Here is a 23,185-nt window from a genome sequence, read left to right on the forward strand (position 1 = left end):
TTGGAAAAGGGTAAGCAACCTAAAAAGTTTGAAAACCACTGCTTTAAAGGTGACCAGCTGTCCCCATTTTATCCAAGCTGTCATCAGGGGCTTTGTCTTATATTGCACCCTATTAGTCCCCAGTAACCCCAACCCCCTCTTTCACACTTGCTCTCTGGTCACCCTAGCTGCCTTGTTCAGCTACTGCTGTGTCTCCAGTGAACTTATCCTCCGAGTCTGGGGAACCCCCTGCCTGTGCACAGGTTAGGCTGAGAGGGGCTAGCGAGGAGATCAACAGTGGCCAACAAGATGCAGCTGCATTACGGCAGGCAGCTGCCCTTTTCATGTTTCCGCCTTGGTGCTTTGCGTACCCCGCGAGAGAGAAGCGCGACCCAGCCCCGATCCCCATCCTCCAGCCAGCAGCAGCGGAGCTCCGACTGACTCGGGGATTTTTACTGTCATGACCACATGGAGTCAGGGAACCAGACCCGGGTCCCAGCGTATCTGCATCTAGCGAGGCAGCAGGAGAGGAGGGAGCTGCAACGCCCCACTCCGCGTGTGTCTATGTTAGCACAATGCTGCAGTGCCTGCTCCCAGGACTTGTTTATTCAGCGGAGCCGTGCGCTGCAGGATCGGGCCGCTGCCCATGTTTAAACTGGCCCATTCATTCTTTTCCCCAACATACCCTTAAAGGGGGCGCTCGCCTCAGCAATCTTGTTCAAGACCATGTGGCCAGAGGCAGGGCCGTCCTTAGGCATAGGCAACATAGGCAGCTGCGTAGGGCACCTGAAAATTTGGGGCACCACTGGGTCTTAGTGTCCACCCTCTTGTTTTCCTATCCCTGTTTTGACCCTTCCTGCAGGCTCCCACCGATGGCTTCTCTAGCCTGGTGAGTCTTCCTTGGGAGGGAATCTAGTAGTTAAAAGAGAAAAAACCTCCAGCCTGCCAGACCTATTAGCACAACATTGAAACTGTTAAAGAGACATTCAAAGGGTAATAAAGCCATTTAACAGGCATTTGCCAACCCCAAGGTATATACTGACAGATTTCAGAGTGGTAGTCCTGTTAGTCTGTATCAGCAAAAACAAGGACAGGTCCTTGTGTCACCTCAAAGACTAACAAATTATTTGGGCATAAGCTTTTGTGGACTAGAACCCATTTCATCAAATGTCCACGAAAGCTTATGCCCAAATAAATTTTTATACTGTCAGTTTCTGACTTTACTGACAAAAACAGTTGTGCATTAATGTAATATTTACACAGAACATGTCAGTCTACAGGACCTTAGTTTAAATTTTGCTTTAAAATATTTCGTTAGTGAGCTGGTGAAGATTATAAAATCACATTTCTAAAAAATGCTTGCATAGAGTTTTAAATGCACAATCATCTTTAGCCTTAAATGTGTGGATCTTCACGCATAGTTTTTTAAATAAATCCTTCAAAAGACCTCCCTTATCTACAATACACATTTTAATTAATATAGTTAAAAAAAAGTGCTTCCAAGTCTTCCTGTCCTTTCTGTCCATCCCTTCACCACCTCTCCCCCCACTCCTCACTGAAGAGAGCCCTTAAAGGGACAACAGTCCTTCCCTTCCAGATAGCTGGACAAAGAGTTCCCTTTCTTTACTTCTGACTATCCGACAAACTAGTTTTAAAAGAACCCTCCAGCAAAATCAGTACCTCAGTAAGACAAAATCCTTGTTATACCTAAAATCTTTGGAAACATATTTTTTTAAAGTTGGTGAAATTTCATAACCATGTCTCTTGTTATGGAGATCACACAAAGTAAATTACTGTTCCCTTTTTCTAAAAGCAATGAACATTGTTATGAACACACTAAACCTCTCTGATTAATTTAAAAAAATGTCTTTGTTTCAGTGAGTTCAATATGTAGTAATCTGGAATGCTGGCTTAAGATTTGAGTACATTTAAAATATAAATTCAACTTAGAAATACTGATGAAGAAAATGTAAAACAGAGAAAAGCTGCATCATGTATTCCATTATATGTAATGTTGTATTCAGCAGGACAGCTGATTCACCCTTACTATGAAGTTCTTGCAAATAAATCTCTGACAAACTTCAGGGCATAGCAAAAAAACCTGTGACTGATATTTTTTATTCCCAAATTTTAGTGCTTTTAATTACGTACTTTCTACATTTCCATTCTGCATGAGGGAGAGTGCATGGAAGTCTCTGTGGGGATCTCCACCACCATGAGGCAGGCTGGGCATCTTATTATCCTTTGCTGTCAAGTCCCTCCTCCCCCACCCCCACCCGGCTGTGAGCTTGGGCTGCCATCCGGCATAGGGGCACCAGTTTAATAATACTGCCTAGGGCCCCATAAATCCTAAAGATGGCCCTGGCCAGGGGCCACCCCGCGCCCCACTTGGCACCCAGGCTCGCTGGGCTCCTTGCACTTGACAGACACGTGCCTACATCTGTTCACGTGCAACTTCCCTCCGGACTGGCAAGGTCCCCGGCTCTCCCCTGTGAAATCCCTGCCGGGAGCTCCGGCTACTCCCGTCCCCTGATGCCTGCGCCCGCCCTGCTATAGCACAGCCCCGCCTCGCGGCTCAAAGGAGGAGGAGCTGCCGTTCCTCCAGTGGAAACCAAGGGCCCGATTCGCAGCTGTGCTAGTCTTCAGTGGGCTCGGGCGCCGGATCGGCTCCGGGATGAGGGAGGCGGGGAAGCGAGAATAAAAACCCCATCACCGCAGCAGCGCTACATTCCTCGCTGCCACAGCCTCGTGGCTACCGCGGGCACCCCATCCCTCTCCCCGACCTCCTGCAACCATTGGCTACCCGCAGTGGAGCAGCTCCCTCTCCCCCCTTCTCCCCACGCTGCTCTAACCAATCCCGCTGCTGGGGGACGGAGGCGGTGGCAGGCTCCGCATTTGTTAGTCCCCGCGCTGCAGAGGAAGGCGGGCGCCCGCTGCGAAGCGAAGACGGACTCGCTGTGGGGCCAGAGCGCCCGGCTCCCATTCCGGCTCCGCCCGTTCCCAAAGTTGGAGCAGCCTCGGAGCAAAGAGCATGCAGGGCTGGACGCCGCCGCAGGGCACTGGCCAGCGCTGCCCACGCCTCCGACTACGCCCTGCCTCCTGCGATGAACGAGCGGCTGCTGCTCCTTCCCAGGCGGCTGCCTGGACCCCCAGGTAATCCGACTCCTACCCTGCCAAGTGCAGCCTCTGGCGGACCGCTCCAGAAGCCCTTTGTGGCAGAGTGAATGGGAACTCTCGGGCCCTGGCCGTGCCCCGGCACCAGGCGGGTTCTGCGGGCAGAGGCATGAAGGCGACGGCAAAACCCGTCGATCCGGGTGCATTGCTCCTGCTGAGCATGGCTGGAGTTAGCAGGCAGCCCCGGAGCAGCGCCTGGGTTCGCTCCCCGTTCAGGAGCATGCCCCAGAGCCGTGAGCCCGCCCGGGAACAAGGAAGGCGCCCTTCCCTGCCAGCCGAATCCTTGCCCCGAGCAAAGCCAGGGCTCTGAACGGGGGGGGGGCAGAGGTGGGAGACAGAGAGAAAGGGGAGAAAAGAATCGGAGAGGAAGGGATCGAGACGCAAAAATGAAGAGAGAGGAATGAAGAAGACGAGCAAAAATAAGGGAAGGAGCAAACAACACACCTGGGGGGCAAAGTGGCACCAGGGCTACACAGGGACCATAAACAGTTTGATTTCCCCATTACCCCTCTGTAGGGTGACCAGACAGCAAGTGTGAAATATTGGGACAGGGATGGGGGGTAATAGAAGCCTATATAAGAAAGACCCAAAAATCAGAACTGTCCCTATAAAATCGGGACATCTGTTCACCTTTCCCCTCCGGGAAGAGTGGGGCAGAGTCACTGAGAGCGGGTTCGAGTGCCTGTGAAAAAAAATTTTCAGGCCCCCCCCAGCAAGGGCAGACCAGCTAACCGGGGCCGACGAAGCCGGGCCCCAGTAATTTGTACCGGCTTCCCCCCCCCCCATTCCCCCACCCTCATCGGCCTTGGAGACAGGGTACAAAATAAGGTAGAGATGAAGGGAAAGCAGGGGAGAGAGACCTTAGACTGTGGTAAATTTGAGCATCACTGCATAGTGAGAAAATTAGTCTTCCCTAAGGGATGGCAAAAGATAGACAAGGAGAAAGATGAGGTTCTGCCCCCCCCCAAGGAGTGAAAAAGTTCAACATTAAGGATCTTCCTAAACCTAAACTGTGGTATTCACTCCTAACTCTTCAGTGAGGTTTAAAGCCACCACCTGTTTATATGCCATGGGGAATTTGTTAAGTTTCATAAGAGATGTTAATTCTAAAACTTTGAGTATGTGCATGGGGGTAACTGCTTTCTAAACCCTCTACAATAAATGATTTAAAATCCCTCCTAAAATAAATATTTAACTATGCTTTGACCTTTACCTAACAGAAGTGACAGCTAACAAGGAAATTAAACAATGCTATTTTGAGAAACAGTAATCTATGCATTTTTCATATGTGAGCTAAGCCTGTTTCAAAGCAGGAGATCCTGTCAGTTCTGCTGAGTATGTCCTGATACTGCCCCCTCAGTCCTGATACTGCCCCTTCCCCAGAGCAACTTTAGAGCTTGGTTACATAGTAAAGTTTAGCTGTAGGCGAATGTTAAGGAGACAATACATAAAAGAGCTCTGCAGTTTAAAAAAAAATAAACTTGTTAAAAACAGATGTTTGAATAAGTAGTGAACATTTTCCCTAACGTTTAGTTTAAATGATCAGAAAAGCCTGTGGAGACACTGAGAATCCTAAACTGAGCTATATTTTGCAGAAAATGTCACTGCTTGGAGACTGACCAAAATTGGACACCACTACCAGTGGGCTGCAGTTTACCATGGGGAAAGGCAGGTTTCCATTAATCTGATGATCTGCTTGGCAATTAAGGCCATAGTAGCAGGGTCTGTACTACAGAAAGCCTTGGGCATCAGCATTTTTTGCACCCATATAAACTGAGAAGAGCTGCAGACATTGACTTCCTATACATAATATTGCTGTTGTTTCTGTATCTAACCCAATCCAGGCTCTCTGGCACCCCCACCCCTTTGTTCACCCATCTCTCAGTTAGCTCATGTAAGCCAGATGAGCTATCTTTAGTATAAAAAAAACATGTCTCGGGGAAACTGTCAGTCTTCAGTGACACCCCAAGCACTATGCTCACTGGAGATCTGAGTCAGTTAGTGTCTTTCCCACCCCAAAAGGTTAAACATTCCAAAACAATCTTGTTTAAAAATAAAATCCTAACATAATCTGTTTGAAAGAAACAAAAAACCAAAAAATGTTACCTGCAGAGCAGAAGCACGGAAGTGGGGAAAAACGGAGCTATGAGGCTCCTGGTAGAAACCCCAGAAGTTTCCTCCATGAATGCAAGTGTATGTGACATTACACAGGGCTGGAGCCCTCCATAGAGAATGATCAATTTTCTGAGATTAATCAAAATATTTGGGGCTTGATTCCTCAAGAGGACCAATGTGGAACCTTTGCAAAAACTGGGTCTTAAATATTTTTGTTCAGCTAAATGGACTATTCCTAATTGATGGCTCTAACACTGTGCACATGCAGGATCCCTAAATTTAGGATTTTAAATGAATATTTGTACTTCATATAAGTAGGTTTATTTTAAAATAATACTTGTCTATTTTCAATAATCAAATCATTATACCTTGTGTGTGAGAAAAGGCTTGTTAAATTTAATCCAAAAAGGAATACAAGGAAGATGCTAATGTTAATACTTTTGTCTTCCCCCAGCATTTCAGCAGAGAGTCCTGTGGTACCTTATAGACTAACAGACATATTGGAGCACGAGCTTTCCGACAGAGTGGGTATTCACCCACGAAAGCTCATGCTCCAATACATCTTTTTAGTCTATAAGGTGCCACAGGACTCTTTGCTGCTTTTACAGATCCAGACTAACACGGCTACCCCTCTGATACCCACCATTTCTGTTACTATTATGCTTAATTACTGGTACAGGTGGGATTAGGTTGGGAGTTACACTCAGATGAGGTGCCAGGGGAGGGACACTGGGAGCCAATAAGGAAAGGGAACATTCTGGCATTTTCTAACTTTTGAGTGCTTAACTCTGCAACCATAATAATGGCCCTTGCATGTAATTTTTGTGTGTGTAATTATTTATTTAGAATTACAGTAATGCTAAACATTCCAGTCATAATTAGAGCCCCATTGTGCTAGGTGCTGTACAAATACATAGGAAGATGCAGTACCTGCCCCAAAGAGCTTGTAATCAAATGTATTTAATATTTAAGACTACATATACAAATCTTGAAAAGCACCTAAATGACTTTACAGGCTACTGATTTTAAATTTGATTTTGAAAAATAGGACTTGCCTCCTAAGTTACTTAGGTGCTTTTGAAAATTTTACTCTGAATCTTCATTTATTTATATCAGTTTAAAAAAAGAAGGAAAAAACTCATTAGAAAACTTGGTTTCCTGACCAGTTAAAATTACGAAGTTCTAACATGGTTCCTCATCCCATCACTAACAAAACACAAGCACTTACAAGCAAGGGAAAGAGAAATATTATTGTTTGTACCGTGCCCAAAGATGCGCTCAGCTCTTCACACAACAGCTAGGTAGACACAATCCCCCTGCCTAGATTTTTCAATTTAGGATTTATTATTATTATTTGTACTGTGGTTAGCACCTTGGGACCCCAGTCACAGATCAAAGCCCTACTGTATGAGGCACTGTACAAATACATAACAACATGTATTTGTACATAACATGTAACCTGCCTTGAAGAGGTTGCAGTCAACGTATAAAACAAGTGACAACAGGTGAATGCAGCAAACAGATGGGGAGCATATGGAGACAATCCAACAATTCTGGCAAACATTTAAAGCAGCAGCGACAGCATGCCAGCTGCCTACTTATTTGTCTACACAATCATGTTTTAAGGAGGGAGAATACAGTGAGGTGAGGAGAAGTTTGAGATGATATGTGGCAGCTCACTTTGTGCACATGTTTTAGTGAACAGACATTTACATTTAATTTTAAATAATTCACTTCTTTGTGGTAAAAGTGAGTTTTTAAGGAGGACTTGAGTGAGCCAAGAGAGGTGGTGTACAGAATTTGAGAGATTTTTCTAGGCATGGGAGGAAGCAGAGAAGAAGACATGGAGACATTCATATGAGGACATAAAGTGGTGTGAAGGTTCATGCCATTTACTAGTTGAGGACATCTTAAATCTTACACTGGTGACATACATGGCCTGATCTTCAGAGGTGCTGAGCACCCATTACCTCTAAAAACCAGACCAAAAATCTAAGACTGAGCCAGATCCCCAGCCGCTGTAAATAGCTCCATTGAAATCAAAGGGGCTGTTCGTGCCACCTGAGAATCTGGTCCACAATTCCTATCAAGTATACAGAAATGTATATTTCATCATGACACATCCACTTATCACTATAAATACTATAATTTTAGATCAATAAACTCAAAATATAAACACAAGACACTTTTAACACTACATATTGTTATCCTCTAATGCAAGTCCACATGCATTCTTCATTTTTACCATAAATCATAGCTTGTTAAATGTTTCCTACTAAATTACATATCCAACTTTATTGTGAAGCAGTTATATGTACGTTACCAAAATATTCTAGTGTCAATGACAAATATTAGCTAATAATATTTCCCACGTAGCAATATCCCTTATAAAGTATCTTGGCACAGAAATTAAAATTGTCTGGTGAAATAGCAGTGGATAGGGATGGAAGCATACATAGAAGCCTGTGTATCTTATTGTTCACCCTTCCAAAACTGAATTAATTGCATCCAATTTAGAATATCTCAGGGATTCCAGTTATAGTTCAGATGGGAATTATTTTTAAATTCTCCAGTATTATTCTCCAATGATATTACACTTAAAAAAACCTACTATGTGAAAAGAGTGTTAAAACTGCAAAGATTTCAAAACCAACCACTCAAAAGTTAGGAAATGCAATCCATTGCAGACTTCCAGTCTTTAATTATGTGATCACATACTATTTTTCTGTGGCATCCCTGATTCTTATGATGCACATTATGGATGGTGCTCACTGAATGAGCAGCTGCTGAATATTTCTTTTTAGCCTCATCATTCAATGTGTGGCCTCATGCATTATTTACTCCACAGCCATCCAAACTCTGTACTGAATACAAAATCATGTATTTCCTCATGGGCTTTTGTATGATGCTCTGGTTATGGTATCATATTTCTTTAGAAAGACTGGTGAATTTATCTTCACAACACCCGTCCTCTGAGGTGAAGGTTGTATTATCGTCTCCATTTTACATATAGGGGACTGAGGTAGTGTCAAAAGTGTCCACTGATGTTGAGTGTCCAATTTGAGAAACCTGAGGCCTAGTTTTTCAGAGTACTCAGTATTCTGTAGTAGTTTATATGTCTAGAGCAGAGCTCCCATTGACCTCAGTGTGGTTCTTAGTACTCAGCACTCCTGCAAATCAGGCCCCATATTGGTATCCAGAAAATGAGGAACATACAGTGGTCACCTATACAAATTTTGGTTTACATAACTTGCCTGACATCATTGGTACTCTGTGGCAGAGACAAGGACAGAATCTAATTTACCAGGACAACATTTAAGTGCCTTAACAATGAGGCCATCCTTTCTCTTCCTGCCGTCCCATGCCTCATTCACTATACACCTGCCAACTTCAGCAACAAAGGAGGCAGGGCTCCTGCAGACAACAGCCTCCTTCCCTGCACAACCCTGATTCACTCACTCCATCTCGTGTAAGGTAGGAGTCTTGTAAAAAAAAGTATGTGATCATGTAATTAAACACTGTATCATCATTCATGTGCACAAAATGGCTAAATTAAGATTGCACAGGCAATGTTACTTCTGGCACTTCCTAGCTTTTAAGGGCTTGACTTGTGTTCCCTGCTTCTGCCCATGTTTCCTCCCACTCCTAACCTCTTTCTCCCTCCCTGCCATGGCTCCTTTCTCTGCTCCAAACCTTGTCCCTTTCACCGTTCCTATTATTTCCTTCCATCGTCTGCCCCTCCTCCCGCTTCTGTTTCTAACCCTCCCACCCCATCAGGTTCCTATCCCTCTTCCCCCTGAGCTTCTGTCCCCCTGCTTGTTATCTTTTTTCACCACATCTCCCCCCTTCCTTATCCCTCAGCCTTCAAGTCAGGCAGCTTCCTCCTTTGCCTCCATGCTGCGGGGGTGCCAGAAGGGGGAGCACTGAGCAGGGTCAGTGCAACCTTTTAGGCGACCTAGGCGGTCGCCTAGTGCGCTGGGATTGGGGGGACATCATTTTCTTCTGCTGTGACTGCGGCGGCCGGATCGTCAGCCACCTCGGTCGCCGCCGGCATTTAGGCGGAGGGAGCTGGGGAAGGGGAGCGTGGGGAGGGCCGCTTGCAGCAAGTAACGGGGGGGCAGCACGCAAAGGAACTCCTCACCCTTGCCCCGCCTCCTCCCTGAGCACGTCGTGGCTGCTTCACTTCTCCCACCTTCCAGGCTTGCGGCCCCTAAGCTGACTGGCACCGCAAGCCTGGGAGGCGGGAAAAGTGAAGCAGCCACGGCGTGCTCAGGAAGGGGGCGGGGGAGGTGCCTCAGGGTGGGGGGGGTGCCTCAGGGTGGAGGTGCGGGGGAGGGGAGCGCAAGGTGGAAGTTTCGCCTAGGGTGTGAAACATCCTTGCACCGGCCCTGGCACTGAGAGCCCAGGAGGGACAGTCTCCCTCTTCTCAGTTCTTGTGGCCTGCAGCAGCAGTTGCTCAGATCCTGCTGCCAGGGATGGAGTCGCTCTGTGGGGACAGTGTACAGGCAGTCCAGTTCCCAGCTGTGAAAGGAAGCAGTGTGCTCTGTGCACGTGGAATCTTGGAATAATTTAGCTGTTAACCTCTACACTTCTGTACTGAGCATGTGCAAATTGAGATTTTTTTCAGGGGTTACAATTTGGCCAAATTTAGGTGTGTTTTCATGGAGATGGCATAAGGCACATGCCTGGCAGTGGGGCGACCTCCCTGCTAAATGTCAAGTTTCTGCTCCAAAGCATGGAGGGCTCTAGAACATCTCAATAAAGTAGTAGTCAGGTTTTTTTTAACAAGAGCAAAACATCTTATTTTTCGCCTAACCAAATTCTGAAAAACAGCTGAACCATTTTAGCTGAAACTCAAAAAAATGCAACTTGAGGCAGATACCTCACATTGAACATTTCAGCCTGAATGGTTAGTTGCAAATGGAAAACAGGTTCTTATAATGGAAAGTATTGGGCAATCTTAACTACGAGTGTTGCTTCCTTCACTGTGTGCAGTAACTTATTAAAACAACAACAAATGAAATTATCTTGACATTTAAAACTAAATAGTGGATTAGAAAATTATTGGTTTGGAAGTGGGTAACATTTCCTGATTGGGAAGAAACACCCTTAAAAAACTTCTCCCCACTAGAGAAGAGAAGAGCACTGGTGTGGCACAAGCCATTTCTTTTTCTTGCATCAGAAGCTACATCCCTGGACCAGGACTGGGAACATGGATGACAGTGAAATCCTTCAGAAATTGCATACTTACCTTGCCATTTCTTATAATAGTCTCTCTCAACTGTCAGAAATTGCACATACTGAGCTAGGAGGCTGAGAACAGGTAGTATTTTTTTTAAGGGAGAGCAAAAAATGATAGGTCTGTAATATGAGAATTTGCAGGTGGGTTCAAAATCTAACAGATGCAAAAAAAAGTTGATAAATCATGGCCTAGGAAATAATGGATTTGAAAACTAAACATGAAATGGAACGGATTCGGTCACTTAAAATACTGCATTTGTTCAGAAGATCTGCACAGAAAACCAAATGGGGTGTGAACATTATGTTAACATTCTGTACTTCTATATTCCTCTTTTAACAGAGATTAGTGCAAGGCTAACTACATGTATAATCTGTGGCAAGGAGAACGGGGAGACGGCTGAGAGAGAGCCATAATGTCTTTAAGCTGCCAGACAATTTCTTCTCGACTTGGTGTTCTTAAACTGAATGGCAGAGGACTGCTATGCCTTTTGGTCTTTACAATGAGTGTATGTGGCAGTGCCTCTGGCTTGTGTCCTACAGCCTGCATCTGTGCTAGTGACATTGTAAGCTGCACCAATAAGAACCTCTCTAGGGTGCCAGGAACTCTCTTCAAATTCATAAAAAGACTGGATTTGAGTTATAACAGAATTGCATTTTTGGAACCTGAATGGGTCCCGGTGCTTTTTGACAAACTGAATACTTTAATAATCAATCATAATAGTATTAGCAGTATTATCACTGGAAGCTTTTCCACAACTCCAAATTTAAAGTACCTAGACTTGTCATCCAACAACCTGAAGACACTGGGAAGCCCTTTATTTCAAGAGCTGAGAGTACTGGAAGTTCTCTTGCTTTTCAACAATCAGATAGCACAGATTGATTCTGCTGCCTTTGGAGGATTATACAAATTGCAGAAACTGTACTTGTGTTGTAACTCACTGTCACACTTCCCACTGGACTTGTATATTGGAAAACACAAACTTACAGAACTTGTATTATTAGATATTTCCTATAACCACATCCAGTCAGTACCTATTCAACGCGTAAGTTTAGTACCGGCCAAACAACTCAGTGGAATTTATCTTCATGGTAACCCATTTTACTGTGACTGTACTCTATACTCCATGCTAATTTATTGGTATCGCAGACACTTCAACTCAGTTGTGGATTTAAAAAATGAGTATGCCTGTGTATTACGATCTGATCCCAAAGGTTCCAATAAACTGCCTTTATTGCATGACAACTTTCTGAATTGCTCCGAAAGCACCATCAATGTGTCATTCCATGCCTTTGGGTTTATTCATGAGGCCCAAATTGGAGAAAGGCTGATTGTACACTGTGACAGCAGAATTAGTGATGCAGGCACATATTTCATCTGGGTTAGCCCGGACAATAGATTACTGGAGCCAGATAAGGACACTGACAATTTTAAGGTGTTTCACAATGGGAGTCTAGAGATAATGGATCCCCAGCTGGAGGATTCTGGGCTGTATTCATGCATTGCAATAAATAAAAGAAGACTGTTAAATGAAACCATAGAAGTTAGAATTAATGTAAGCAATTTCACAGTGAACAGATCCCATGCTCATGAAGCATTTAACACTGCTTTCACCACCCTGGCTGCCTGTGTAGCCAGTATTATTTTGGTACTGCTTTATCTCTATCTGACCCCATGTCCTTGTCAGTGTAAGACAAGAAGAAGAAAAAGGAAGCTGCCCCAAAGCAGTGCCCATTCATCCATCCTAAACTCCACTCCATCTCAGGATCCTCCAGCTGATGAGAAGAAATCCAGCAGTGGTAAGAGAGTGGCGTTCCTTGAGCCTGTGAACGAGCCAAAACATGGACAGAATGGGAAGGTGAGACTGTTTCCCAAAGAAACTGTCATAGCGGAGAGCATCTTGAAAACAACCCGAGCAAAATCTGACTCTGATTCTGTCAACTCGGTGTTCTCGGATACACCTTTCATGCCATCATCTTAGTTTGCTTTCTAGTGTGCAGTTAAATCTCTCAACACCGCCCCTGCCTGTAGCAGCCATCTGGAAAAAAAATAATAAAATGTGGCAAAAAATGCATTGTCAGTAGTCTTCAAGAACAGGTCCACCTACTCTTCCTGTGATTGGGATAACATGCAACATCACACAGGTTAGCAAAGGGTATATCTTCACTGTAGAATTAACTCAGGCTCTTACCTGGGTGTTGCCCCAATCCCACTCCTATCTACACTCAAAAACCTCTCACCTGAGTCTAGTGGTGCCATCAGCCCAGGCTAGCTGGCTTGTCTGTGGTTGTAGGCTCAAGGGCAAGTGCTGCTTTCACTGAGGCTAGTAACCCACCCAGTTTTCATTGAGGACTCAGGCTAAATCCCCACCCAAGTGCTGATAGTCTATTAATACCTTCCCACAATTCCCCTCAATGTGCAGAAGGACAAACAAGTTCTCCCACAATTCACTGGGAAAAATTCATAAAGCAGCTCAGTGTACTGCAGTACACATGGGATATGCCTATGGCCATCCTAGTGACACACAGGTGAGTGCATCACCAGTGAGGAAACAGAGGGTATGTCTACACTGCAGAAAACCCCCCACAGCAGTAATCTCAGAGACCTCATCAGCTGACTCGGGCTTGTGCTGCAGGGCTGAAAATAACAGTGTACACACAGTGTAGATGCTCCCACTAAAGCTGCAGCCTGGGCCCTAAGGCCCTCCCCCTCTTACTGGGTCTCAGAACCCAGGCTCTAGCAGCAGCTGGAATATCTACACTGCTATTTTTATGCTCATAGCCTGAGCCCCACAAGCCCAAGTCAGTTGACCTGGGCTCTGAGACTCACTGCCCTGTAGATGTACCCAGTAATTCAGGCATCTCTTTGGAGGGTGGCTGCTCACACCTGGGCTAGGCTAACCTGGCGCCTCAGACCTGGGCAGGTATCATCCAAGTTAACTTTGCAGTGAAGACTTACCCAGAGTGTTAATGTAAAGGTGGGGGACACTTTGCTATGTGTTTTCTAGATATCAGTTGTGGGGAAAACATGTTTGCTGTAGATGATACTGTCTTTTCAATCTGTGTGCTTATAAGAATCAGTATCTTAAATATATGGATCTGGGTGTAAATTGGAATATCAGGGAACAGAACTGCAGTCCGTGTGCCTCCAAACAGCCCTTACCAAACCTCTTCCCATCCTCTAAGCATTCAGTTTGTAAAGGAATAAATGAAGTTACACAAACCAGAATATTCCAGAGTGTTTGTATGTTATCTTAATCATTTTGTATAGTAAATGTTTATGGCCAGGCACAGAAAAATCTGCCTACCTCTTACCATAAGAAACATTTAACTAAATAGGAAGGGGAGAAATCCTCCTCACTTTTCTTATAATTAAATCCATGGGATTGTTCATGAAAGTAAGGAGAGCAGATTTGTCCAATCATGTATTGCATGTTTGGGATCCTGCATTCTTTACTCAAGCAGTTCAACTCCCTTTGAGTTCAGTAACAAAACTTCCACTGACATCAATGAGAGCAAGACTGGGCCCAGTGTTTAACAGAGGGGTTTTTTTCCCTCCCTTTTTCTAATTTTTGGTTGCTTTTTGCTTTGTTCTTTCAAAGGCATACTTTGAAATGTTAGTGTTCTCATGAAATTTGCTTTTAAAGATTGGTATTAGAGAATCAACTATAACATTTGGGCCCAATCCTGTGAGGGGCAATATACCTTCAACTTACTGGGCACGTCTACACTGCAGTTACGGAGCATGACTGTAGCTTGTGTAGACATATCTGAGCTAATTTTCCCCATGCGCGTCAGTGTGGCTTAACTACATGAGTAATTGTCCAGGGTCACGGCTCTGCTACATGAGTTAACTAGATTAAAGCTAGCTTGGTTATGTCTACATGAGCTGCCAGTCATACTCTGGCATGGCAATGTAGACACAGCGTTAGTCAGCGGCTCACAGGATAGGGCCCTTATTTTGAACCTCTTGTCTTTCCTACATCTTGTTTCCCAAAACAATTTAGAGTTAATTACTAGGTAGCACACTTTATTGTAGTCCTTAAAATAATATTATAAAAATGTACACTGGGCTTTAACTATTTTCATTCTTTTCTAGTTTACTTACATTTTCATTGGGCTAGACTTTGCCACCCTTCTCACCTTGAATAGTACCTAACTCTGAGGAGTCTCTTTGAAATCAACAGGTCTCTTCAGAGTTAAAGTACTATACAATGTAAGTTTGACAGTCCTTGGCCATTGTATCTCCAGAGAGTATACTACATGGGAGAGAATTATCAAAGTTAGAGTCAAGGGGCCAAATGATGTAAGTGGTTGAACTTTGTTCCATTGACTCTAATTTTAATAATAATTTACTACTTTTGTGGCTTCCGTGGAATGGCACCTGTTTACACTAGACTGAATTTTGGCCCATGATAGCTAAAAATATAACAACTAATTTGCTATGAAAAAAATCAGGATGTATCTAGTTGTTTGACAGCCACCTATCTAGAAAACAAATTAAACTATGAAACAATGTTGCTGTGATGTACACAATGTAGAAGGAAAAGAGGAGGAATTGGACAGCTGTTTGGAATCATTAGAATGTTTGCTTCCTTGAACATGTGAAACCAAAATCAGATACATGATTATTTAAATTCTTTTGTAGAGATTGAATAATGGGGGGGGGGTGTAGGTATAAAAGATCCAGTTTTTTACTTTGAACAACATATATTAAATAACTGCTCATATCTAAGATATAAGGCTTTTAGCGTCCTTTCCATACATATATCTATATTTTGTAATACTTTACCTATATACTTTAAAACAAAATCAGTAGCCCTACATATAGTTTCTGTTAGCAAATAATTATGGGACCAATCTTGTTTCTACTGAAGTCAGTGGTAGATTTGTCATTGACCTTTATGAGAGGAACATGTGCCCTTTAAGAAGCTGTCTCTTGCTTGAGGATTTTTTGATTAGAAAGAAGATTGAAATAAGCCACATGATTTCCCCATGATTTGCCATATGTGCATGGACATATTTTGTACTGTACAAGAAGGAGCAAAGTGATTGAAACAGAGGATTGAATACAAAATGGTAAGACAGAAAGGAAAAGCCAGAGGTAAAGAGTATCCGATTTGTATGTATTTGGCCTATTTTTGTTAACTGATTATTGCTAGAAAAGGCTGTATTTATTGGATATGGTGTTGCACAAACAAATTGTACCTTAAAATATAGGTTTAATTTGTTTAGGTTATTAGCATGGGAGTGCTAATCGAGTCAAATCCAAAATAGATTGAAAAGCAAAACAAATTGCTACCATTGTCCATCCAAATAGCTGAATATCTAAAGCAATGTTTAACTGTGTGCGCTCACTTGCCTGTTCATAACACAATACTTGCACTTATACAATATGCTGAATTAACTATATGTACTTTAAAGCCATGTTTTAGTAAAGGGAAACTGACCCTGCACCTTTACTCCTGGAGGGTTTATATCCCGCTGCGGGGCGTAAGAATTTGCAGAGTCAGATCCAAACTGTCAACCTGCTGTAACAGAGAGCAAATATAGTTCTAAGCATCAGATGCTTGTTGTAAATGTCAACTGTTCATACATTAGTCCCTGCTTTAAAATGCTCAGATGTCTGATTATACATCTAAGAAACTGGATTAAGCATCTTTCCTAACAATGTAGCAATATTAACATTCTGCGTGAGGCCTATTATTTCCACATCTCACAACCTTGGAGTTAGTTAAATGGTTGCAGCTTTAATAGGAAGAAGTTTTTTAAAGAAATCCTATCACTTCAATTTACTTTAATACTTACAATACAACAGTAGCGACAGACCTGCAAACCCAGCCTGCCTATCACAGATCATGAGCTATCTATATAGTTGCTCCAGTGCTCACTCAACACAACGAGCCACCCTGCGTCTGAGAGGACCCAACATGCAATGGAGTATGACCCCCTTGCATAAACAAGGAAACTATCCGCTTGTGTATACAAGTAGGTCCCAACATACAATCTCTGGAGATAGCAAAATGCCCAGACTGAGCGGTTAGGATTATACCACACCAACTCCAGCAGCCCTCCTCAAGTGATGAATAAATTCTAGAGTTGCCCAGTGGAATCTATGACTGAATTGTCCATTAGCTGCAATCTCTCTTTTCCTAATAGTTCGTTAATATCACCAATCACAATTAAAGAGCTAAATTGTCCCTTTGATGTGCAGTGGACATCCCGCTGCCACAGTCTCCAGCCTGTGCACCACCTTTTGAAAGAGTACAGCATGAGCCACTCCCACGCAGGCCACATGACCCCAAATGAGTCTAGCATTGCCTCTGGGTAGAGTGACCAGTTGTCCCAATTTTATAGGGACAGTCCCGATTTTTGGGTATTTTTCTTATATAGGCTCTTATTACCCTCCACCCCCTGCCCTGATTTTTCACATTTGCTGTCTGATCACCCTACCTCTGGGAGCCTAGCAGCAGCAACAGCATTAGACTCCTATTGCCCTCCCTGTGGCCAGGGTACAAGCATTGTGGGAAAGGCTTGTTTGTGCCCTCTTTCCACCTCTACAATTTGAACAGCTTAACAAGGCTTGGTCTAATCAAACCTTGAGCATGTAACTAACAATGAGTACATCTAGTTATTTCCCACCCCACGCTTAGTCATAGCCCCACTGTTAACAAATGCCCCAAACCAGCCACACTGAATGTTAAGAATGTGTTTATGTGCTTTACTGAATCAGGACCTTAGTCTTTTTAGGTTCTAATGCTACATCCACCACCAATCAGCTTAGGACTTAGCCTTCCTCCAGCCTCCCAAAACAGAAACAAACATCCAAAGTGGGGAGAAAAAATCCACACAGTTGCATATTTTCTGACAGTTACTGAGCAGGATGCTGAAAACAAGGCAAACATCCCTCCTCTTAACCCCGGTCATGCACATTCTAATTAGAGGCCAGTAGAACAGGGGAACACCTCTGTGATACCTATTTAGCAATTGCCACCTGAGTATGGATTCTTTTAATAATTGCATTTTGAAGGCTCCTAATGATAGCCTCACTGTACTGTAATTCACTAAGGCTCATCTTAGGGCTAAATTGTGGCATAGCTGCAGTTTTGCACTGTGGCCAGTACAGACATATGGCACCCACCAGTACACTCTGGAGGATGCATAGAGGAAGCATGACTGCTCCGCTGCCCCTCATAAATGTGTAGGATGCATGTGCCTATGTGGATAGCTAAAACCACTAGTCCCCTCCACACTCCTTTTGTACACCTCCGTGAAGTGGAGTGGCTGCAATTGTAGCTGGCTGTTTGCCGGTTGAATTCTAGGTTGGCCCTAAGTATTTCCTATGTAAAAACAGGCCTTACGGATGGTAGAAAGTTATGTTGTTGCCAGATGTATCTAAAAGAGCAGGATGGGGTAACCAATTACTGGCTTAAATTTTAAAACAGCTGATATTTTCCAAGCTGCTGTAAATGGTAAGAGCTGGCATTAGTAAATGTCAGTTTGTAAGAAGGCAGAACATACCCTTCATTTATGGGTGAACAGTTTAGACCACACAGAATTTTTTTCACCTTTCTGGTGAAAAATGATTGGATCATTTTAAAATACATATAGCTAAAGGGATTCTCTCCTCTAAGTTCATGTACGAGTATCAGTTCATTTGTAAGATCTGGTTGACTGATTTTTTTTCCCTTCCACATTCCTAACATAAATATCTTTGGAAGGTAGGACTGACATGAAGGTATAAAAATGGTCCATCACAAAAATGGAATATAAACACTTCAAAGATTTGTTTCTGGAAATGTGAAATTAAATAGCATCCTGAAGTTTCTGGAAAGGTCTTATAATGTAAGCAAGACGACTATATTTTCCTGTCCCTTATTTAATAGCTCTAATTTAAATAAATTATTATTATAACTGTAAATTCCTGTATTATATTTTCATAGGTGTGATATATACTTTTTTTCTGTACAAACTTCTTAATTTTTGTATTTCTTTGTAATTTACATTGACCGGAAATAAATATTTTCCCATTTAATCTTCCTGTTAGTCGTCATCTTTTAATGGATAAGGCTTATAAATTCAGTTTGATTGCATGCAGCGAGGTTGTTACCAGACATCTTTGCAGCACCAAAAGGTTGGTTGCTGACTGAAACCTAGTCTACACACAAATTTGCACCTTTTTACTTAAACTGGTACAACCTCCCCAGTGGACACTCATTTTGGTTTCAGGGTGGTTATTTCAGCTTAACTTAAGCTTCTTCCTATTTTTTTTAAAAATCACTTCTTAAATTTAAACTGTTGCAAGAATGTGTGTGGATGAGCCCTGAGATGCACTATGTTCCAGAAGACAATCCAGCAGCTCCCAAAAATCATTTCAGTAGAGAACTAGGGCTAGACTATGTTATTTAGGCCTTCATTAGAGTGAGAACAAAGGTGCTTTTTTTGTCCAATCAAGTTACTCAATCAAGCTAGTTTAACTTGACTGAAAACTCCACTTATCAACAGTGTAGACAATCACAGACTTCGTTGCATCCGATGAAGTGGGTATTCACCCACGAAAGCTCATGCTCCAATACGTCTGTTAGTCTGTAAGGTGCCACAGAACTCTTTGCCGGTTTTACTGACTTCAGTGGAATTACTCCAGGCTGGAACTAATGTGCGAACAGTAGTGAAAGTGTGTGTGTGTGTGTGTGTGTATGCACATGTTCATGCTTGCATAGAGACAGCAGCAGGGAGGGGGGACAGGGAAGGTTGAGGGAAATGACTGCGGTCTCCATCTATAAGAGTTGGTTAATACCAGACCTTTACCGTTTTCCTGTTTCAGAGTTAATGGCCACCGTTCTAAAGAATCTCTAGACGATAAATGGGAACAGACAAAAGACTAAATCCTCAGCAAAAATAAATGAATAAAATAACCTTCACAGACACTGTTCACAATTAGGACTAGTTTTCACCAAACTCAGGATTTGCATCCCTAATACAGAACAGAGCCTTCAGCTATCAACCCTGCAGCTTTCATCACACAAAACCTCTTTTCACAGAGGCTGAAATGTTTTAGCACTTTCTCTGATAATTGAGGTACTGCAGGCAATAATATACCACACAGTAAAATAAATCAAATAAACTGTACTGTTGCCTAGAGCAGCTCAATTAGCCATTTTACACTTGCAGCTAAAGGGTTTTCAGTAAGGCCTGACTATAGCAGACCTTTGTGCTCATCCTTCTTCTGTATTGACAGTAGAATCTCTCAAAACCAGCTGCTTTTTTCCTTCTCTTTTTATACTGAAAATTTCAGAACAAATAATCTTTCAGCCTGTGATTATTTACCATATAGGTCCCTAATCCTTGCTGGAAATAAAATGCAATGCTACTTCGCTCCTTAATGTCAGAATTAAGGTTTTGCATATTTTAGCCAATGGGGATAGTATTTCCACATATGATGACCTGATTGTTATTAATACTACTATAGTATTCAAATCCCCCTAGTCCTGTTGCACTAGCTGCTTTTCAAAGACATAGGTAGACTTGGGACCATAACTTCAGTTAGGGTAAATTCATGTAGTTTCACTGACATCTGTAACAACTTGAATACAAGTTCAAGTGTTTAGAAACACATGTACAGTGGGTGCAGTTTAGTCTTTACTGATCTGGGACCTATCACTAATTCTACTGGATCCCCTCACCCACATTTTAAGAATAGTATAGGGAACACAGGTCAGCTTCGCCATTGGGCTATTATCAACAGCGCTATGCCAATATACCCAGGCAGAGGATATGATCCTAGGTCTCAAACCAGTAGAACTTTTCCAAAGGGACGTGTGACTACTCTAATAACATTGTAATAGTCATTCATTCCTATTGTTATATGGAAAAAAACCAAAGAAATCTGCTCTTTGTGGGGTTTTTTTAAGTGTAAATGAGCATATTTTAATTATTGCCTGAAACCCCTTCTGGCCCCATTTTCATTAAACTAACATTTCTGAAGGTGGGAAGGCAGTATTTGTAATTGCAACCTAAATATTTGTTTTGCTTAACAGACTTCCAGAAAGAGAACCTTCCATTCCCCCCCACCCTTTTTTTGAGTGTGTTCTAGTTGAGATATATTTGATTTAACTGGAGTTTTTAGGTGCACATGTTCTTTTATTTCCCCCACCCCCTGTTCATTTTCATCATAGGTAAAAGACTTTGTACTATTTAAGTAAAATGTTCATGTTTCATTGAATCTTATCTACAATCTATATGTTCTACAAACATGAGCTGATTTGCTTAGCTTACTGTAGTATATGTTGCTCCACAATGTTTTTTTTTTATTCTGTTGTTGCCTTTGTGACATTTAAGCTTCCCAAAAGAATTTCCTCCCCCCAGAAAAAAGAAAGCCAAAGAGGTATCTATGGAAGATCTGATAAATCACGAGATAATTGAATGATTTTAGAAAACAGTCTTGTCCTTTAATATTCATACTTAATTACAATTCTGCAGAGGGCTTGAGCTTTCAGGTTGACCTACTTCAAATCAGTTGAGAAAACAGCACATACCCTCCTTAAGATGAAGCAACTGCTTGCTGGAAAATAACAGTTTTCCCCTAAACCCAGCGGACTATCATAATCCTTGACCATGCCTAAGACCATGACCTTGACCATGCAGATTTGTCATGCCATTTATTTTAAATCAAAAGTCACACAGCAGTCACAGTAAATTTAATAAAAGTCATAGGTTTAAGGGGAAATGGTGTAAAATCACAGGAGCATCATTTAAAATGGGCAGAGGCATCACAGGAGCAGGGGTGTTGCAACAGTTTGTATAGTGGGGGTACTGCAAGCCCTTGAACCAAACTGTAAACCCTGTATATAATGTAAACCAAGCCAGGAGGTGCAGCAGGACCCCCAGCACCACTAGTTCCAGCACCTATGCACAGGGTTAGGTCCTGCCCCTGGGAGTTGGGAGGCCTCATGTATGAAGGAGGGAGGAGCTGAAGAGCGAGTGTGTCCCGCACTCATCCCGCAGGTTGAGGCAGCTCTCATCTCATGAAGCTTGGCCTGGCTCCCTGCTCTGGGCATTGCAACCTGGCACAGGAGATCACAGCACCACTTAAGTTTAGCCCAACTGCCGCTCCATCATGATAGGGGCATGGCTGGGCCCAATCTGAGTAAGTAGTGCTGCCTCTCCATCCACGAGATCTCAACACCACTCACTCAAGTTTAGCCCCACTACCCAGTCTCTCTCTCCCATTGACACAGAGGAGCAGCTGGGCCAGATCTGAGCAGCACTGTGACCTCATGTAATGCATTGCACTGCCAAGAGCTAGGAGCTGGAACAGGAGCTGCCACTGCAGAGTAAGTCTATTAAAAATCACAGACATAAAGAAAACATGAGCAAACAGAAAAATCACAGTATCCGTGACATTTTTATCACTGTGACAACCTTGCAACCCTAATCATAGCTCAAGTCTGGAAATGGTACCTGGCTTGAGAAATTTTACTGGTGTATAAAATTTTTTAAATGGTCATTTATTCCTCTATAAGTGTTATAGCAGGTGTTAGCTTATTGTTGAGGTTACTATTGTGCATTGCAAACAAAGGAATAACCAGTTCCCCCATCTGTAAAATGGAGATGACGTTTACCCCTTTTTTAAAGTGCTTTGAGATCTATGGATGAAAAGCACAATGTAAAAGCGAGGTATTGTTACTATTATTGAATATTTTGTTCATTTTGACCTGCACCAGCTAGCTGATGTTTTATAACTGGTTCATAATAAACTAAACAAAAACAGTAGTTGGAGGGTTTTGAAAAATTCATCCTCACCTTTAAGAATTATCCTTTGGTTTCTTATGTATAGTTAAAGTCTATCCTGTAATTACTGCATTATTTACATGTACCATAAAACATAAGCAAATGTCTCTCCTAAGTATGTGCTGTACAGTAATAGTGAATTAGGCCTGTGTAATACTATACTACAGTGTGCATAACCTGTGAAGTTACTGGCCATTACCACAGTTTAATTCAGGCATAACTCTTGCTGAAATCAGCATTATGTTTATACATGAGACTCACAGTCTATATTAATGACTATAATTTACCCAGCACATATGTACTGCATTATTGTGCCAGATACATTTAATTATGCAAGCTTTTTTCCCCCTCCTTTTTATTTTTTAAATAGCAAAGCAGTTTGGGAGACCAGGTTCTGAAGGAAGTGTGAACAGATGGCTCAGGCAGTGGTGCTATAAGGAGGGCTTTGGGATGTATGGCCATTGGGAAGCATTTACGGACAGAAGACTGTTCTCTCAGGATGGACTTCACCTGAGCAAGGAGGGAAATAGACTTCTAGGATGGAGGCTCGCCGACCTGATTAAAAGAGCTTTAAACTAGAAATTTGGGGGAGATGGTTGGGAGCTGTTTGGGAGATCTCCACGCCGGAATTTAACCGTGAGAGGGAAGTAAACAAAGTAAGAGGGGATACAGCCATGGACAGAAGAATTGGCATAAGGAGGAAGGATAGTGTAGATAACAGACTAACAGGTGATGTTGGTGGTAGAATGTCCGTGCCTAACAGGGTACAGAATGTGAATGAAGCCAAACGGCAAAAATTAAGATGTCTGTACACTAATGCGAGGAGCCTAGGGAACAAAATGGAGGAACTAGAGCTACTGGTGCAGGAAGTGAAACCAGATATTATAGG

The 23,185-nt window shown here is 42.7% G+C and overlaps 1 protein-coding gene across 1 annotated transcript; it reads left to right on the forward strand.

Annotated features, from left to right (window-relative positions):
* Positions 1-2,732: 2,732 nt before the first annotated feature.
* On the forward strand, positions 2,733-13,834 carry AMIGO2 (adhesion molecule with Ig like domain 2). Its single transcript, XM_030548886.1, has 2 exons — positions 2,733-3,132; positions 10,850-13,834. Exon 2 carries the CDS (start codon positions 10,923-10,925, stop codon positions 12,486-12,488), a length of 1,566 nt encoding a protein of 521 aa, XP_030404746.1. The 5' UTR covers positions 2,733-3,132; positions 10,850-10,922; the 3' UTR covers positions 12,489-13,834.
* Positions 13,835-23,185: the final 9,351 nt, after the last annotated feature.

Source organism: Gopherus evgoodei, chromosome 1 (genome assembly GCF_007399415.2).
Source record: "Gopherus evgoodei ecotype Sinaloan lineage chromosome 1, rGopEvg1_v1.p, whole genome shotgun sequence".
Classification (NCBI taxonomy): Eukaryota; Metazoa; Chordata; order Testudines; family Testudinidae; genus Gopherus; species Gopherus evgoodei.

Coding starts and splice junctions, on each gene's coding strand:
- AMIGO2 (XM_030548886.1), top strand. CDS start 10,923: ATGTCTTTAAGCTGCCAGACAATTTCTTCTCGACTTGGTGTTCTTAAA.